This window comes from Rhipicephalus microplus, chromosome 2, assembly GCF_043290135.1.
Source record: "Rhipicephalus microplus isolate Deutch F79 chromosome 2, USDA_Rmic, whole genome shotgun sequence".
NCBI lineage: Eukaryota > Metazoa > Arthropoda > Arachnida > Ixodida > Ixodidae > Rhipicephalus > Rhipicephalus microplus.
In genome coordinates this window covers 74,504,739-74,521,426 of record NC_134701.1, presented here as the reverse complement: position 1 = coordinate 74,521,426, position 16,688 = coordinate 74,504,739, and the positions used below count along the sequence as shown (strand labels likewise).

Here is a 16,688-nt window from a genome sequence, read left to right as displayed (position 1 = left end):
TCGCTTCCAAGCATTACGCACTAACCCTTAGCCTCGCGCCTACCCAATTATGGAAATAAGTAAATTTTAATGCTGCGTGGTATACTACCTCTGTATGTTGAAGAACTGAGAGAGCATTCCAGACAACGACGAAAAAACGAACACGGTGCTGACGGCGTGTGTTGTCCCCCTCCTTCCTAAAGTTAGCTGAGGTGGGGAAGAGAAGGGCTTCGTCGGAAACTCATTTTCGACTTCCCTCTAGCGCTAAATGATTGAACTTGTTTTTTTCCCTATTTAACAGTCTCTATCTGGAGGAACACAGAAAAATACAATTTATTCAACTAAAGTATTGTTTTTCCGTGCGAACGGCGTGACATCCCGCCTCCTAGCCATACAGAACTTCACCATAAATACACATCTTTTTTTCTTTGTTCAAAAATGCAAAATTCTCCCTCTTCATGTCATGATGATCACTTTGCTGTCCTTAAAGTCATTCTGTATTTGATTCCATTCAACCGTGGCTTTTCAGTAGGTGGCGAGAAGGAGAACACCGCCAAGGACGTTTTCAACAAAGACTATAGTGACCTCCTTGACCGAGAAGCACCTGGGGCTGACCTGAGCGCCATCACGCCCACAGGTACGATATTGATTGGTGCTCCTAATGTGGCTTTTCAATACAACATTTTGCCAGAAACTGAGCAATATAGACACAGTGATTTCACGAGAGATCGACATGGGTCGCAAAGTTGATATGTTAGATTAGATTGTTTATATTATATAATATGCACATACCACCCAATAGACTGAAAGTGAACTTCGTTTTTTTAATAACTGCATAGTTTAGCATGAAAAAAAAATTGAACCTATTTTGCTCAGAGCAACCAATTTTGTCTTTTGTCATTTTCGAAAGTTACAGACAATAGAAAAACACAAATATCAGCTTGAAGAAGACCATTCCTTTTCAAGTAAATGTACGTGTAACGAAGAGTGAAGCAGCATTGTTTGAAGCTAGTGTGATGAACCGACGTATTTCTGAAAAATGTCTGAACAGGTGACAATTTTGAAAAGCTGCTTGATTTGACAATTTTTTCCCTCTGAAGCTATCCAAGCTAGTGTTTCATAACTTAGTGACATATTAGCCCGATATGTTTGCAATATTGCCTGTTAATGCTGCGTCTGGACCTTAAACACATCTCTCTTTCTATAAATGGCCTCGAACTTTCAAATTTATTCACTGTAAAGCCTAATGAATAATCAATATTTAAAAAAACACCATCTTCGATTTTTTCAAAATCTCATAAAACGTTCCTCAGAGATGATAGAAAAAAAAGAAGATTAAAAACAAGTTGCAGTATTCTATTTGCTGTGGCAACAATACGGTTGAAAGTTCCGGCTTTTTGGGCGTGCACTTAGGCGATAAACGCGTTAAAAATTGGCATAAAAAGTGAGAATAATCTTCTGAGTCATGTGAACAGGGTCACACTTACAGAGGAAAAGCAGATTTGGTAAACGGTAATGACCGTTTTAAGCGCGCCCTTCTGAAATTCCTCAATTTGCCATTTCAAGTCGATTCTTGAGACCCCTAACTTATTGGCCCCTTGGTTACTGATGCTCTCGCATGAGGCCGCTATTACAGTCATCTGGTCTTAAGGTTTTGGCTTAGTACACTTAAGTTGGAATAGGCTCGCGTGAGAAACCATTGTAGCATAACGAACATTGAAATTCAGTACGCTGCTGCCGCCTCTTCAACCTGAAAACGGTTTACTGTTTCCTTCCCCGGTCGCCTGCTCTGTTTCAAATTGTGTAGACGATGAGGAGCGACATTATCTTTATTGGGGATTGAGCGGTGCATTCGCAATAAAGAAGGGGTCCACGAGTGGGCTTCGTCATGGGCATGGCAGCTTGTCCTTTTCTCCTCAACATTTTGAAGCCGTGAAACTCGGGAGACAGGACCTTTAAAAGTGAGACCAAGTAAACTCTACGATTTTTCGGCTGAATTTGAAGCCTGGGGGACTGTCGTGACGCCGCCTGTTGTTGAAGCTGATGCGCCAAGCCAAACCTTTCGTGAACCAGATCAAGAAGCATGATACCTCGATATTGCTTGAGACTTAGTGCTGCGAAGCATTTGTGACGGATACCACATTGACTGTAATTTCACCTCGTGACGTGACCGGCCAGTGATTTGTCACGTTTCCGACACTGAACCGGATAATGAACGCCCTATTCGCAAGGCGGAATGAGGTGCTCAACGCCGTCACGGAAGCCATCGCCAACATTGAACGTTTAATACACGTGAAGCGTCCGTCAGTAAGGGAGTTACCATATATTCATCAACTTTCAATTGAGCATTAAAAGCTTCTGAAAGCAATCGACAAGGAAGTAGAAGACGCAGTTCATATCGATCGCTTCGAAACTGAGACAGGCGAAGCAGAGCTTTATGAACATCAGATCATTTTAGCCTAGGTCAGAGTAGAATATAGAGATCGCGGACGTATTAAATGCTCGACAGGCTCGCTTGGAGGTCATGGGGTAAAGGATTTCGAGAGAAGTACAAGCTAACGTGCACTCTTCGTCTTTGGCACCACCACTTTGCCTCTGTTTCTTCAGCAGCAATCTTCTTTTACAGAAGCTATAGACTCAGACTCCCGCCAAATTGCTGAACGCGCTGGAAGCCGAAAAGTCACCGATTTCACCACTGTAACAAGCATTAAAGCACGCACAGAAACGCTGCTTTCAAAGGACTGACCCATGCCGTTACAACTTCCGTCAGCGTACACTATGCATGAAGCAAAGAACGCGAGATTTACAACAACTCAAGCGCATATGGTGGGGGACAAAGTTTTAGTAATAAAATCCGGAAAGCCTTTGAAGATCTAAACGGGCATTCAAGGGATATCAGGAATGGGTAGAAGCCAAGGCCAGCAGATTCAGATGTTGCACAGTCTTCACAGCCATTCGTAGAAATGTCTGACAGAAGGAAATGTTGACGCATTCAAGCGAAAAAAAGCAAGAGAAAAACAGTGAGGGCAGAGGAGCCTGCTGCCTGTATTAGTCCTAAGGGCTCTACGAGTAAGTTACGAACATCAAGGGAGAGAACAATGTGAACCGTACAAGCTACCTCACTACCAATTAAGTATATTGAGACAGGGCAAAAACGGTGAATGAAGGAATCAAGTCCGGAATGGAGGAAGAAGGATGGTGCTTCCAAGTTGAACACAGCCGAGGAAAAAATTCAAAGGCAAAATTTCTCAAAATAATCTACAACAGAAGCTCGCAGAAGAAACCATGTTTCTGACAATGAAACCTGATGATCGAGAGCGCAAGTTCAACGAAGGCGAAGCGTTCGAAGGGAATTATATGGAACAAGCGTCGGACGCATCGTTGTAAAAAGAGGTGCAAGAGCGAACCCGCTTTGTTTAACGGGGATTGTCTTGGACTTCAAACCATTAGTGACGAACACTGTGTGTTTAGTGTTTACAGCAACTGCTGTATTGTTCATCATGAGGCTACACTGGGGGGTGAGGAGGGTGTCTCAAATCGTTTAGCGGACGAGGAGCGACATTATCAATATTGGGGATTGAGCAGTGCATTCGCAATAACGAAGAGGTGCACGGGTGAGCTTCACCATGGGCAACGTGGCTCGTCCTTTCTTGAACATGTTTAACAATTTTGTGCATGCCTCCTCTTGTAGGCAATGTATGATATTATAGCGTTTCCACTGTTGGACACGGTAACAAATCTGTAATTTCAACGGAACATAATTTACTGAAGCCTAGCAAAGCATGAAACCTCACTCTCCCACCTAAGAGTGGCAAGCTTGGGAGTGATTGAGCCGGCATCTGCACTGGTGGTGTATAAGGCCGTAAGGTTCAAGAATGTCAAAATGCTCTATGCAAATGGAAATTACGTAGATACCAATCGTTAGTTTATGATTTTTTGTTGTATATTTTTGCAGTGTGTTTCAGGCCGATGTTTCTATGCATTCGGTCAACCTCGCCTAACAATACAATATATGGTCGTGTTTTGTCAAGCAGAGCTCGACCAATTATAGTCAAGCTCTGCCATAAATCATCTGAAAAAAATTCAGTGTTTTGAGCACACCGTTAAATTTGTTCAATGCATTCTTCAGCTTAAGAGATCATAGGGGCGGGGGTCATTCCAAGTGTTTATGTACTATCTTCCGTGGCCCTATGCTGGTGTTAGAGCACTTCAATTCATTGCGTTGTCGGTAAATATTTACGAATTGCCTTAGACTGTGTCATTATGTGTTGCTTATCCGGCATTATCTTAACAACCATATTATTTCCGTATCGGATCATGTGAAGTTCTTAGGCGTAATACTAGACAAGCATTTGAAATATAACTATCATGTACTCTCAATATTAAAAAAAGCTTCTTTTGGCATTCATGTTCTCATTAAAGCCCGCCCTTATTTTCAGTCACGCATTATTTTATCATTATACTATGCATATATTCATAGCCATCTTTCCTATTGCATTTCATCCTGGGGTAATACATATGCCAGTCACCTGGAGCCCCTTCTACACCTTCAGAAACGGGCACTACGTCTGATCGCCTTCGCTCCATTTCAATCGCCTTCTACGCCACTCTTTATTTATTTTACCGTGCTTCCAATTAATCTTTTGTTCACTCTAAAGTTAGCTATATTGAAGTACCGCCTCATTTATCATGGTCTATGTGTTTCAGGGCTATCCACACAACATCTTGTCAATACTAATAACACCAGGTTTTCAGCCTGTCACAATTTCCTTCTCCCTAAAGTGCGTAGCAATTATGGAAAACTAACTCTTAAATTTACAGGTGTATCCGTATGGAACAACATACCACTTGAAATAAAGTTATGTCCCACATTCTATTCGTTTCGCAAAATGTTTAAAGAGTACCTAATCACAAAACGTGTTTTCTAAACTCTGCCGTCGTACCTTACTCCTAATTTTAGTATTTCTTTTACTCACTATACCACTTGCTGTTGCACAGAACTTTTCTTGCCTTGTTATTATAAAATTTTAACCATTCTTTGTTTAATTCGTACAAAGTGTTTTTCACTGCTTGCTGCATTGTTATCGCAATTTACTTATTCTCTAACGGAAGTCCCCCCGACAGTTTTCTAACTTCGGGACTTCCTCTGTACTGTAGAATTTTATTCATGTAATGTATGCATTCCTGAAATAAAGTTTGATTGATTGATTGATTGACTGATTGATTGATTAAAGCTGAGCGAAGCACACCAGAAATGCGCCTTTACAAAAATTTATTCCTCATTGTAAATCTGCTGCTGCTCTGTAAGTTCTTAAACCTATATATGAAACAAGTTTTCCGGCCATTTGCATGAAGCGAAGGTGGAAAATTCGAAAGCCCTGGATAAGCTTCGAGCTTCTTTCTAGAATCGAGGAGAAGAATAAATTATACCACAGATTTATTCAAACTAAAGACTGTGAGCTGTTTCACCAATTCAAATCATGTCGTAATCGCTTGGATAAAGATATAAAGAAAGCTAGGCGTAACTTCTTTGTAAACTATTTCACCACCGCTGCTGGATGCTCTGAGCTTATGTTGAAAAGGCTAAACACTGTCTTAAAATTAAGCGCCACTTCTGAAAAGATTACGATATTAGAGATAAATGGTGAAGAGCTTTCCGGTACACTGCTTGCAAACACTTTTAATAACCACTTTGTTAGCGTTTCAAACATTCCCGTTGGGCACTACAATTTAAAGAGCATTCCTTACATTACGAACACAATTTTTCAACCCTTTATATGAGCCTGAAGTAATTTATATAACTCATCACCTAAATACAAGTAAAGCAAAAGACGTTTATGGCTTCCAGATTAAACCCATAAAGCATGTAATTGATCTATTAGCACCTCCTCTTTCTTACATCTTCAACCTGTGTCTAAACCAGGCTGTCTTTCCCTGCAGAATACAAGATAAACGTGTTACGGTGTTATTTAAAAAAGGTAATAAAAATGACATTGGTAACTATCGCCTTATATCTATTCTTCCAGTATTTTCAAAAGTACTTGAAAAAAGTATTTTGAATTGGTTTACGGAACTTGAAGAAAAACATATCCTATAACACCGTTCAAATTTGGTTTCCGCAAAGGTCTTAGCACTGAGCTGGCGTTATTGGCTCAAAAAGACTTAATATAACAGCACTTAACGAACGTAAATTAGTCCTAGGAATTTTTGTTGACTTCACTAAAGCATTTCATCTTATAAATTATACCCTTCTATTAGAGAAACTGTTACGCTATGGCTACTACGGCAAGGCGGCAAAACTCATAAAATCCTATCTACAACATCATATTCAGCGAGTCGACATAAACCAAGATCTCTATAGTTCCCTTGCCGTGTCTTTATGTGTGCCTCAAGGCAGTATGTTAGGCCCATTTCTTTTTAATCTTTATAATAATGATATTATTGCCATAAACCTTCAGGCAAAGTTTATAGTTTACACTGATGATACCAGCATCTTTATTAATAGGGACTCCGGCTGATGAATAAATAGATGAAGCCAACGTAAATATACAAAAGTTAGGTAAATGGGTGACTCAAAACAGTTTCAAATAAATAAAAATAAACAAAAGCTATGTTATTTTGCAGTAAAATTAAAAAAAATCTAGTTAATAAAATTTGAACTGTAAACTCTTCACCTATCGCCCTCGTATCCAGTTTTAAAACATTAGGCGTTGTCTTTCAGGAAACATTATGCTGGGATGCACATGACGATTGCCTAGTAACAAAGCTCTCTCAAGTGACTAGTATTGTTTACCGCAATGGTCATATACTGCCACAGAACATTATGATGTTGATTTACAACAGTTTTTTTCAATCCAGACTGAACTATTATCATTTAGTTTGGAGCACCACTACACAAGGAAATCTACACAGAATACACGTCCTACAAAAAAAGCTCTTACGCACAATTGAAAATGTCCCAAGACATTTCCACACTGGCGAGTATTTCTTAAAATATAGGATACTTCCAGCCACAACACTATATGATTACCGTTTATGTAAGGCGTATAAGCAAGAGTTAAAAACCAGATCAGATTTTTTTAAGCGCCTTTCCAGGTTACAAAAAACCCCTGTATATGCAACACGTAAAAGAGAGTACTGGAAAATACTGACAGTGCGAACAATATATGGAAAACAAACACTCGGAAACAACTTACCAAGATTACTAAACAGAATAATTTGCGAAGGGCTAAAATTAGAGAACATGTCTTTTAAAGCCATACAAAGTTATTTTGAACTCAAGACAACTATTTCTTGAAAGGATTCTTCTGATGCCTCTCACTTCTAAATCTCGCGCGCACGAATAATTAAGGTCACGTAGGAAAAACGTTATTGTAAGCAGAATTTTTTTTCTTTTTCTTTTTCTTTGTCTCTGCAAAAGATTAAAATTTTGTAAACTTAGGCATTATTGTTTTTTCCTATATATGTATTGTAATATATAACACGGATTTACGTTGCTTTCTTGTTGTTGCATCACTGCTGTTAAGCGCCAATGAGGGGGCCAGCGGCGTCGTCAAGCTGTCCAAACAACAGCTTTTTTCCGCCCGCCAAATCATATCATTCATTGTATTGATGCGAAAAATATAGTCAATGTGATTGTCAAGTGTCGTCCTGTTCAAACGATTCAGAAGCTATATCCCACTTTTTTGGCCCGAATTTTTATGCCTTTTTTGCCTAAGTGCATGGTAAAAAAGCTGGAACTTCCACCCGTAATATTGTAAGTGTAAATAAAATAATGCAATATGATCTTTATTATCCTTTTTATATCATCTGTGAGGAGCAGTTTATGAGATTTTAAGGAACATTGAACATGTTTTTTTAATACTGACTTTTCAATAGGCGTTACTGTCGAAAAACTTGAAAGTTTGAGGCCATTTATCAATGTAGGTGTTTGATGTACAACAACAATATGAACAACAATTATTGTTAACATTATGTTCTAATAGGTAACCAAGTTTTGAAACACTAGCTGGCATAGCTTAGGAGGAAAGAAAAAACCTAAATAAAGCAACTTTTAAAAATTGCCACCTGTTCACACATTTTTAAGAGACAATTTGCTTCAGCCCAGTGACTTCAAACAATGCTGCTTCACTCTTCATTACACGTGCATTTACTAAAAAAAGTTTGTCTTCAACAAGCTAATTTTTGTGTTTTTATATTGTCGTTAACTTTCGAAAATGACAAGAGATGAAATTGGTCCCTCTGTACAAAATAAGTCCAATATTTTTTCCTCCTACATTATGCAGTTAATAAAAATAACGAAGTTCACTTTCAGGCTACCGGATGGTATGTGCACAAAGTATAAAATAAACAATCAAAGAAAAATATAAATTTTTCGACCCGTATTGATCTGACGTGGTATTACGCCACAGGCAAATAAGATATTTCAAAGGGTATCTGCGGAAACTCTCATGGAAGCTGAAAGGTTAAAAAAGGGAAACCCTTGGTCAGGAAGAATTTTCCGCCAATCAAGAAAATTTTAGTTCTGAGAAATCAGTATGAATTTCCTTGTGCCTTTGCGCTGTAAACGCGTGATTGTCTTCTTTCTCTTTCTAATTAATATAACTGTCCGTTGAAGCTTAATAATATATTCAGATACAACTTCGGAAGTGAACTGCACGTGGTTCTCAAAGGATGATGCACACAAGCCAGAACCAATGGACACGAACTCACGAATGACGTCGTAAACCTTCGCAGAACCTAGTAGGGTGCAGGAAAGAGCCTAATTATTTAATCGAGGAGCGAATCAGCTTCCGCCCTTCGTTTATCTGGTGGGCATTTTCGGACTTCTCAAGTGGCATCCAACTCAATTGTGTTATTCTCAAACAGCACAGAAAGTTACGCCATCGTGAGTCATGAGCACGAGCAATTTTTTGCCGCAATCAAATCGGCCACAACCCTTATAGCTCTCTCTGCTGAATAAATCGAGCTGGCCATTGGCATTACTTCCTGAGAGAAGATTGAGCTACTTATAGATCGCTTTTACGCGTTATATACAGCTCCTGCTGCGTCCAGTGCTTTTATATTTGGCTCACATCTTCACAGGATCCTCGGCTACCTCGCGGCAGCGTTTGTTACCAGGCTTAAAAAGTGCTTCACGATCCCTATAAATGCGTTATTACATTGATGAAGAGAGTTCGACCACGATCTTGTCATACTTCGCCCCTCACACTTGGTTGTAACCGGCGGCGCAATGATTAGGAACCGGTCTTGAGAGTTTTCGTTGCGTGTAATGTGCGTGCTCTTTTGTCACGGTAATGAGTAAAGACACACTCTGGGTCAAACTAAGTTATAATCATAGACGCAGTATATGGGTAAATGTTCCACAAACACGGCGCTGAAAGCGGGAGAATTAAATTCACAGCTCTGTCCACCTATTTATAAGGACTAGTGTTTTCATGCGCTGATACACTCATTAGGCTACTTATCCAGCTTTTCGCTTTGAAGAAAATTTACTGTAAAAATGATTATTCTACAGTGAACCCTCAGCTATTTGCTATTAGAGCCATATATTACTACTAAGCTCAATCTGGACACACGCGTCCAATATCTTCGGAACCATCTGGCGCCCTGTCTGAATCCTCGGGAGTAAACATATTTGCACAGCGCAGAAAAACGAGTAGTTATAGCGTAACTATGTAAGAAAGAAAAATGGCCCAAAAAGAGCGCTCTTCGTTGTCCACTTTTCTCCCGTTCGTAGGTAAACTGTTACTATTCGTTTCCCTGTGCTGTGCAACTATGTTGATTTCAAATCAACAACTAACACAAGTATATATGTTATTCTTGGGAGTAATCTGAAATGATACCTAATTAACTCACCTCCTCTGGCGTCGTTGCAGAGCTACTTGCTGTTTTGAGGAGAACCTAAACCCATTCACCCAGAAGTGTGATTCGATGATCCATCAGACAGCCACCGTTACCCAACTACAACAACAACAACAAGAACTGCATAATCTGCAAAGGCTTGCTATTTTGTCATTGCTTTTGATATTGTCACGCGCTAAGAGCTCGAAGGAACGTACAAAGGAACGCAACTGTCTAAACTCAGAGACAAACAAGGACGTCTCCACTGGCACGGGTTGCTCGTCTTCGTCTTCCTCGTTCACCGGCACAGAACTGACCCACTTTTCACTGGCACAGAACACCAGGTGGCATTACTCCTCCTCCCAAGAGAGCATCGACCCGATGCTCAAAGAAAAGTGTGCACAGCAGTGCGTCGAAGTAGGCAACATAAAGAAACATTAAACAAAATAGTGCCAGAGAGAAAATGCATCTTGGGCCCGGCAAACGGAAATAAACGACATTCACTGTTCACATGAAGAGTTCACTGGCACTAGAAGAAAATTCGCATCACCGTGTAAAGTATGGTTTTAGGCGGACTACATGTACCGTCTCTGGGCGTGGTAACCTGCGCTGGAATGATGGTGAGCCTCCGTCTGGAAACACTTCGTTGTTCATGTCGCTCACACGTCTGAGTACTTTGTAAGTTCCAAAGTACTTCCTCAAGAGTTTCTCACTGAGACCTCACCGCCTAATGGGTGTCCGAACCCGAACTTGGTCATCAGGTTTATAATTACCTTCTCGATGGTGGATGTTGTACCGCCGTGCATCTGCGTACTGTGGAGTTCGGATGTACACACGGGCCAGTTGACGTGCTTCTTCAGCGCGCTGAATGTACTCAATGATGTCGGGGGCTAATTGGTCGAGCTTGTCGAAGTCCTCATACGGAATCCTGGCGTCTAGCATAGTTCTAACATTTCGACCATAAACAAGCCGGAATGGCGCGAAGCGTGTAGTTTCCTGCGTTGCAGTGTTATACGCAAATGTTACGTACGGCAGGATGTGGTCCCACGTTTCGTGCTGCACATCCACGTACATAGAGATCATGTCGGCTAGCGTTTTGTTTAGCCTTTCTGATAGACCATTACTCTGAGGGTGATACTCAGTGGTCTTTCGATGGGTTGTGTAACTCAACTTGAAGATATCATCAAAGAGTTTCGCTGTGATTGATGTCCCTTGATCAGTGATGACATATGACGGGGTGACATGCCGTAGCACAAATTGATGCATAAAAAATTGGCAACTTCGCATGCGGTCCCTCGTGGCAACGCCTTCGTCTCAGCGTATCGCGTCAAGTAGTCGGTCACGACAATGATCCATTTGTTGCCAGAAGGAGACAAACGAAACGGGCCTAGGAGGTCCATTCCCACTTGTTCAAATAGTGTGCGTGGTGGATCGATGGGTTGTAGATGGCCTGCAGGCTTTAAATGTGGTTTCTTGTGACGCTGGCACTCACAGCATCCATTCACGTAGCATTTGACACAGGCAGACATTTTAGGCCAGTAGTAGAGTTGTCGTACCCGATCCATAGTTCTCGAGTAGCCCAGATGGCCAGATGTGGGCTGGTACTGGCAAGCTAATAAGACGTCAAAGCGGAGGGCTTCAGGCACGACGAGAAGACGAGCTCTGTCACCAACACCGGCGTTCATTTTGTATAAGACGCCATTTCGTAGGCAAAATGATGGCAACGTCCGCAATTTCGGACGAGGAATGGCCACGGTGCCACCTAAGGATCTATAATCATTCTTAGATTGGCGTCATTGCGTTGATGAGACATCATATCCAGTCCGCTGAGAGTTGCCACGAAGGTGCCGTCCTCTTCTGAGCTAGTACTGGCAGATTGAAGAGGTGCTCGTGATAGCGTGTCGGCGTCTTCGTGCTTTTTGCCTGACTTGTAGACGATGGTAACATCAAATTCCTGTAGGCGCAGACTCCATCGTGCTAATCGTCCTGAAGGGTCTCGTAGATTGGTCAACCAGCCCAAAGCATGATGGCCAGTCACCACTTTAAATGGTCTTCTATAGAGATGTGGCCTAAACTTTGTAATTGTCCAAATGACCGAGAGACATTCTTTCTCTGATGTGGAATAGTTAGATTCTGCGCGACACAGTGTGTGACTTGCGTAGGCTATTACCCGTTCAATGCCATCTTCTCTTTGTACCAAAATAGCTCCAAGACCAATATTGCTGGCATCAGTGCCTACTTCAGTGTCAGCATCTTCATCGAAGTGGCCGAGCACGGGAGGGGAAGAGAGCCGGTGCTGTATTTCCGCAAAGGCAGTCTGCTGTTCATCATCCCAGACAAACGGTGTGTCATTACGCGTGAGGCGTAATTGTAACTCCGAAATGTTAGAGAAATTTTCAATAAAGCGCCGGCAATACGTGCACAGACCCAGAAATTGTCGAAGACTTTTCTTCTCAGTTGGAGGTGAAAAAGCGGTGACGGCAGCAGTTTTGTCAGGATCAGGCCGAACATCAACGGCGCTCACGACGTGACCAAAAAACTTTAATTCTTCGTAGCCGAAATGACATTGCTCAGGCTTGAGTGTGAGATCGGCCGAACTAATGGCTTCGAGCACATTTCGAAGGCGACGAAGATGCTCGTCAAACGTTTCTGAAAACACAACGACATCATCGAGGTAGACGAGACAGCTTTTCCACTTGAGGTCTGCCAGGACGGTGTCCATCATTCGCTGGAATGTAGCTGGAAAAGAACTGATGCCGAAAGGGAGCACTTTGAATTCATAAAGGCCATCCGGCGTTACAAAAGCGGTCTTTTCCCGGTCACGTTCTTCGACCTCTATTTGCCAATATCCGCTCTTCCAGTCGACGGACGAAAACTACTTCGCGCGTCGCAGCTTGTCCCGATAATCATCGACTCTGGGCAACGGGTACACGTTCTTCTTTGTGACATTGTTCAACTTCCTGTAGTCGACACAAAAGCAAAGTGCGCCATCTTTATTTTTCACAAGAATGACTTGTGATGACCAAGGGCTGCTTGAAGGCTGTGTCACGCCATCCTGAAGCATTTCCTTAACCTGCGTTTTAATCGCGTACCGTTTGGTTGTCGAAACGCAAGGCTGCTGCCTTATGGATGCACGTTGTCGTAAATGATAATACGGTGTTTTGTTATCGGTGTTTGACGCATCTTCGAAGAACGTGCAAAACGTGTGTGGAACTCCAGCAACAGCTCGCTCAAACGCTTTGATATTATAAAATATCATCATCAAACGCCGGAAGAAGAAGAAAGAAGACTGCTGCCTGGAGTGAGCGCGCGCTACTTCACTTCTTCTAATAAACCGTGTTCGTTCGAAGCAGTCCCTGGTCTCGATCGTCTTGTTAATGGTGCCGTGAACCAGGATACTACCTCCTCACCGGCAAGAAAGGTCAACCTGCCACAGAGCAGCAGAGAAGAAAACAGCGGAGGAGCAGAGGATCGATCTGGATCGAGCGACGAGACCACGGTGGACAGTACGAGCATCAGAACGAACGATTGACAAGTAAGGGGTGATTATTAACCGCCTCAATATGAGCAAAGAAGTGATAACGAAGAAAAGGAAAGCGCTTCCCTCCCAGATCACGCGACTGGTTAACGTAGCCGAGCAGCAAATTAATGATGGAGCCAACCGGGAGCAGCTGCTTACAACGCAGGCGCAGATTAAAGCATTAAGCGACAGTCTCAAGAGCGCGAACGAGCAAATGGAAAAGTTTGTAACAGAAGACAATGCCGAAGCTCAATTCGAAAGCGTCATAGAGTACGACATGAAATTAACGATGATCTTATCTGCAATAGAAATCAGACTTCGCCAGCCTGAACAATAGAATTCAAGCAATAAGACAAGGCAGGTGATGCCCTCAAGTACAGGACAAGAAGCAACGGAACTAGTTAAGCTACCAAAGCTTGAAATGAGAAAGTTTGGGGGGAAAACTTCGGAGTGGAACCGCTTTTGGTCTCAGTACGAGTCCACAGTTCACCTGAAACCGAACATGAGCAAGGGACCGAAGTTCAACTACTTGTTAGCATCATTACCGGAAAAGCTGCGACTGCTATTGAAGGACTTCAGTACTTGGCAGAGGAAAATTATGATAACGCAATCAAAATACTGCAAAAAACGTTCGGCAGTCGAGAACATTCCATTGAAATGCACATGATTGAGCTATTGAGTGTGGAGAAAGTGTGGTCTGTTCAAGATACCGATGACTTAAATAAACTAGAGAGTGCAAGCTAACATATTGGCACTCAAGTCACTAAAAGTGGAAACCGAGAGCTATGCGCTGATGTTGTTACTGGTATTGAAAAGAGCAATTCCACCAGAATTATCAGTGCAGTTCAAGTCAAAAGAGGCTATGAGAAACAGCTCAGCTTCAGAAAACGGCGAGCAAAAGAACGCAACGAGAAAAGTTTGCGAGAAAACGCTGGACAGGCTTATGTTATTCTTAAGAGAGCAAGCGGCTTTTCGTGAAGAAACACAACGTGAGCAAGAGAAGATAACTGCAAAATCATGAGAGAACCGCGGACAGATGCGCACAACTTCAAGCTTGTATAGCCCGGCGGACAGAATATGCTTATTCTGCAAGCAGAAAAGCCACGCAACCGAAAGCTGTCGTAGGAGCATTCCAATGGATGAAAAGAAAGCTATGCTTACCGAAAATAGAGCATGCTTCAGATGCACGAGACCAAACAACACTGCACGCATTTGCAAGGCCCAAGTAAAATGCAAGCAATGCAAGGGACGACATGCCATGTCAGTATGTAGAACGGTGATGCAGAAAACAAGGGCAGAGCTGGTCTCAACAGCGCAAGCCGAAGCAACGACGTCTACGCTACAAGCAACCGAGAATATGAAGCATAAGTTTGTGCTTTTGCAGACGGCTGTAGCGTGCGTAGAAGGAGAAACATGTGGCCGACATTGCCGTTTGTTATTAGACAGCAGAAGTCAACGTTCTTTTACTGAAGTGGGATTAGCGAAAGAAATAGGTGCGAAGGTGTTGCGATAGGAAAGGCTGACGATTGGTTCATTTGGAGGAGACGAAAAGGTCAAATTAATGAACGTGGTGCAAGTGACTGTAAGATCACGAGAAACAAGCACGACAACAGTGATTGAAGCGTTACAAGTCGACGTCATCTCGCGCAGTTGTATACCCACTCCAACTAAGAAACTCAGCGAGAAAATGAAACAGCTAAAGATGCAAGTGGCTGATCACAGGACCGAGACGACTGCAACAGATTCTTTAGAACTACTGATTGGCTCAGACTATTATTGGGAATTCTTTACTGGTAGAACTCAAAGAATCGAGGAGAGACTGATGGCTGTAGAAACTATACTGGGATGGGTACTGCAAGGACCATCAGAGCAAAGCAAGGCGAAACTAACAAATAATCAAGCAGTCATGGTTCTGAAGGTTGAAGCTGCGGAGACAGAACTCCAGCAAGAGCTACAGAAGTTCTGGAGCCTGGAGTCAATGAGGATCGCAAGAAATAGTTTGGATAACATCGGAAATGAAGTGGTCGCAGAATTCGAGCGCAAGATTGAACAACAAAACGGTCCCTATCAAGTCAGCTTGCCATGGAAACATGACGTAAACTTTGAAAGCAACAAGGACAATGCGATAAAAAGACTACAGCAACTGACTAAAAGGCTGCAGAAAAATGAAGGCATGCTGCATCGCTACGACAAAGCTACATCAAAGTATATGACATTAGGAGTCACAGAAAAGGTCCAAGAGCCATCAGAACAGCCAAATGCGCTTTGCTACTACATGCCACATCATGCGATCATTAGAGGGGACCGAGCCACAACAAAGGTTCGGGTAGTGTTTCACGCCTCATCACATTCTCGAAAAGGCATGTCTTTAAACGAGAACCTAGAGGCAGGACCCAATTTGAATGAGGACATGCTATCGCTGCTCATTAAGTTCCGAAAAGAAAAGGGGGCGTTGGTCGGAGATGTTGAAAAGGCATTTCTACAAATCTCTATACATGAAGAGGATAGAAATGCAATGAGATATCTGTGGTGGAAGCATGACGCTGAAGGAAGGTTAATGAATGAAGTGCAAACATGGCGCATGACCAGAGTAACGTTCCCAACAACACCAAGTACGTTTATACTGGCAGCTACAAATAAACACCAATTGAAACAAGTGGAAGACCAGTTTCCTGATACGACAAGGACACTGCAGAAAGCGATCTACGGGGATGATGTCATTTTGGGAGCAGCAACGCTTGATGAAGCAGTCAAGTTGTACAAAGAGGCAAAGCAAGTGTTCAGAGAGGCAGAGATGAATTTGAGAAAATGGTCATGCAATGAAGAGCGATTAAACAAAATAATTGATGAAAACGAAAGAGACGATTCTCACATAGATATTCGATCTAGAGGATTTACAATGCTTCTGGGCTTAATATGGAAACACTCAAAGGACATGATTTGCTTTCCTATAGAAAAGTGGAATTTATTAACAGATACAACTTACTTGACAAAAAGGGCTGTGTTACAAACCACAGCGAAGATATTTGACCCACTCGGTTTGTTGTCGCCATTCACAGTATGCGCGAAAATAGGACTGCAGAGACTGTGCAAAATGAACATCACGTGGGATGACCAGCTCCCTAAAGATGAATGCGACAAATGGAAGAGCCTTATGTCTGAAGCGGAGGACTTTCAAGTTCTAGAAATCCCACGATGCTACGCAAGCAAGACTCAACCAGTACAAGCATACAAGCTGCATGTATTTGCCAACGCGAGCCCATTAGCATACGGAGTGGCAGCATACTTGATAGCAGTATACCGCGAAGGAAGCAAAGAATCAAGGCTGGTAACAGCAAAAAGCCGC

General features: G+C 42.3%; 1 protein-coding gene across 1 annotated transcript in view; it reads left to right on the top strand.

Annotated features, from left to right (window-relative positions):
• The window catches only part of LOC142785001 (uncharacterized), a 109,205-nt gene that overhangs the window by 38,421 nt on the left and 54,096 nt on the right, over positions 1-16,688 (top strand). The window contains exon 5 of the mRNA XM_075883422.1: positions 509-616. Within this exon, the coding sequence (XP_075739537.1) occupies positions 509-616 (108 nt within the window). The remainder of the gene's footprint in view (positions 1-508; positions 617-16,688) is intronic.